At 40.8% G+C, this 2560-nt stretch overlaps 1 protein-coding gene across 1 annotated transcript; it reads left to right on the top strand.

The window, feature by feature from the left end:
* The first annotated feature begins 703 nt into the window (after positions 1-703).
* Positions 704-2163, top strand: LOC113022022 (G-protein coupled receptor 84-like). Its single transcript, XM_026166983.2, has one exon. The coding sequence runs from the start codon at positions 704-706 to the stop codon at positions 1898-1900; it is 1197 nt and encodes a 398-aa protein (XP_026022768.1). The 3' UTR covers positions 1901-2163.
* The last annotated feature ends 397 nt before the right edge of the window (positions 2164-2560 follow it).

Raw genomic sequence — 2560 nt, 5'->3', positions numbered from 1 at the left:
CGAGTGGTGACTGGTGTTTTGTTTTCCAGTTATTTTAAGTGTCCTGCAGCACATAAACAGGAAATCTCACTATGAGAAGGCAAGAAAACTAAAGAGAATAACACCCCCCACCCCCAACCCCAATCATCATATGAAAAGAAAGGTGGACATCATCAACTTCACGGTGAGAAAATTTAAACGCTTTTCATTAGAAATGTTTGAAAGTCTGAATTTTGAAAATATCACCTAGGTTAGAGTTCTTATGAAACTAAACCTCAATTAGTTTATCAACTTTCTGTTAAGTTAAAATAAAAGTAAACGCTGATTGTTGGTTTTGTCTATTTTGTTACCGCATTTTGTTGAGGGAGATATTCTTTTAATAGCCTATTATTAATAATAATAATAAATAAAGTATTATTACAATATTTAACCATCTGTTCCTGAATAAGCTGGTAACTAGTCATTTCCTCTGGCAAAAACAGAAGTTTTGTTTTAGTTGAGAACAGTTTCACTGCAGATAGTTGAACTGTTTTGTTTACAATTGTTCATAATTATTTTTCTTTACTAACCATCAAAAACCAAATGATTACATTTGTTCACTTCACTGCACTGCCTGAAACCTCAAGGATTAGCTGACATTGAAAATCTTTGAGGTGAGGGCAGGCAACAGGATTTTGTTTACTTATATTCTGATTCCTATCTTCTGTTTATATTAGTTGACAAAATGCTGAGGAATCAAACAAACCACACCGAGGACTTTCTCTCCTGCCACAGTCCTTCTGTTGAAATCTACCGGTACTTTGCTGTGCTGTTGGGATGTGCTGTAACCATCACGGGTACGGTCGGGAACCTGATGACTGTTCTGGCTTTTGCCTTTGACCCACGTCTGAGGACTCGCTTCAACGTGCTCATTGTCAACTTGGCTGCATCTGATCTCTTGTACTGCACCATCCTGCAGCCCATCTCCGTCGACTCCTATCTACACCTCAGGTGGCGCAGCAGTGAGCTGTGGTGCAGAGTCTTTGGCCTGCTCCTCTTCCTCTCCAACTCTGTCTCCATCATTACCCTCTGCCTGGTAGCAGTGGGCAGATATCTCCTGGTCGCAAAGAGAGCTGTGTTTGACCGTGTTTTTTCTAACCACGGTCTTACTTTACTCATCATCTTTGCGTGGGCACTCGGCCTGGTCAGCTTTGGTCCACTCTGGTCTGTCTATGTGTTTGTGCCACAGGTGTGCACATGCAGCTTCCATCGTACCCGGGGTCGTCCTTACACCACCATCTTGCTAGTTTTCAGCTTTCTTGTTGGCCTGAGCTGTGTTGGTGCATTCTACCTGCTCATTTACAAACATGTTCTGGTTGCATCACAAGCGCTGCTCCGTTACAGGTTCAGCCAACAGTCATCCAGGAGGAAACCAACACCAGCTCAAGAGACTGACGATAGTAGTGTAAATTCTGTCATAACAAACACGTACGGCCAGGCAGAACTTGCTCAGGGTATAGAGGCAGCTGGTGAAAAGTCCTGCCAGTCTGCTCAAAGTTCACTTAAGACCTTAAAAACTGAGCCCACATCTGAAGCTGACCTTGCACCACCTACTCCCACAAATGCAATGCTGGCATCACACTCGACAATTGCAGTGGATGAAAAGGAAATTAAGCACATAACACGGATGTGCTTAACTGTTTTTCTGTGCTTTGTGTTCTGCTATGTCCCCTTTGTGCTGCTGAACACAGCCGACAAACAGAACCATGCCCCTCAGGTACTATACATGTTCTTTTCCAACCTCACCTGGCTCAACAGCTGCATCAACCCCGTGCTCTATGCTGTCATGAATCGCAGGTTTCGACAGGCCTATCACATGCTGCTCACCAAGGCTGCTGAACCTTTCACCCACCTGTGTATCCGTCACACAGATCAGCGTTGATAAAACTTAAAGCAGACATTATAAGATGGGAGACGTGCTAATAATGTTGAGCTGAAATCAATGGAAGAATTTCAAAACAGCAAAAATATCAACATTAATTTCTCTTCAGGGTGGGAAAAACTTTTTAAAACTTTATTTTAGGGAGGTGACAGCATTTTTTTGAAATCTTGTTTCTATTCCGGACATAAGGTTTTTGACGGGGCATTTTCACTGTCTTGCAGGACAAAAATATGTGTAGTTCAAATTTTCCTCATTGTAAATGCCATAAAATGTTGAAAATTTAAATGAACAATTTGCTCTAAATGGACTTGACTTCATTTTGAATTGTTAAAAACTTTGTACCAAATCTCACAATCGCCCCGTTGTGTGATTGTCTCAGCCATAGTTCAATAGCTCTGTCTGTTATAATAACAGGCAGAGAATTATTCCAGTAAAAGATAATAGTTTCTTTCTATACATATAATTCTAAAAATTTGGAAATGTAATATTATTTGTAAAAATAAAATAACAAATTAAGAAATGTCTGTCAATGGTGTGACAATTTTAAGTTGGGTAATTCCAATTGGACAGCTATATTTAGCTAAAGGGCCCCATTCAAGGTCATGTAGCTGAGGGGCCACGTGAATCCCATGACACTCACACAGATTAAGTTTTGTTGAC

This window comes from Astatotilapia calliptera, chromosome 5 (genome assembly GCF_964374335.1).
Source record: "Astatotilapia calliptera chromosome 5, fAstCal68.1, whole genome shotgun sequence".
NCBI lineage: Eukaryota > Metazoa > Chordata > Actinopteri > Cichliformes > Cichlidae > Astatotilapia > Astatotilapia calliptera.
The sequence above is the reverse complement of the archived record's forward strand: the minus strand, read 5'-3'. Positions and strand labels throughout refer to the sequence as shown.

What these genes read in the sequence shown, in the direction of transcription:
- LOC113022022 (XM_026166983.2), top strand. Translation starts at nt 704, where the DNA reads ATGCTGAGGAATCAAACAAACCACACCGAGGACTTTCTCTCCTGCCAC.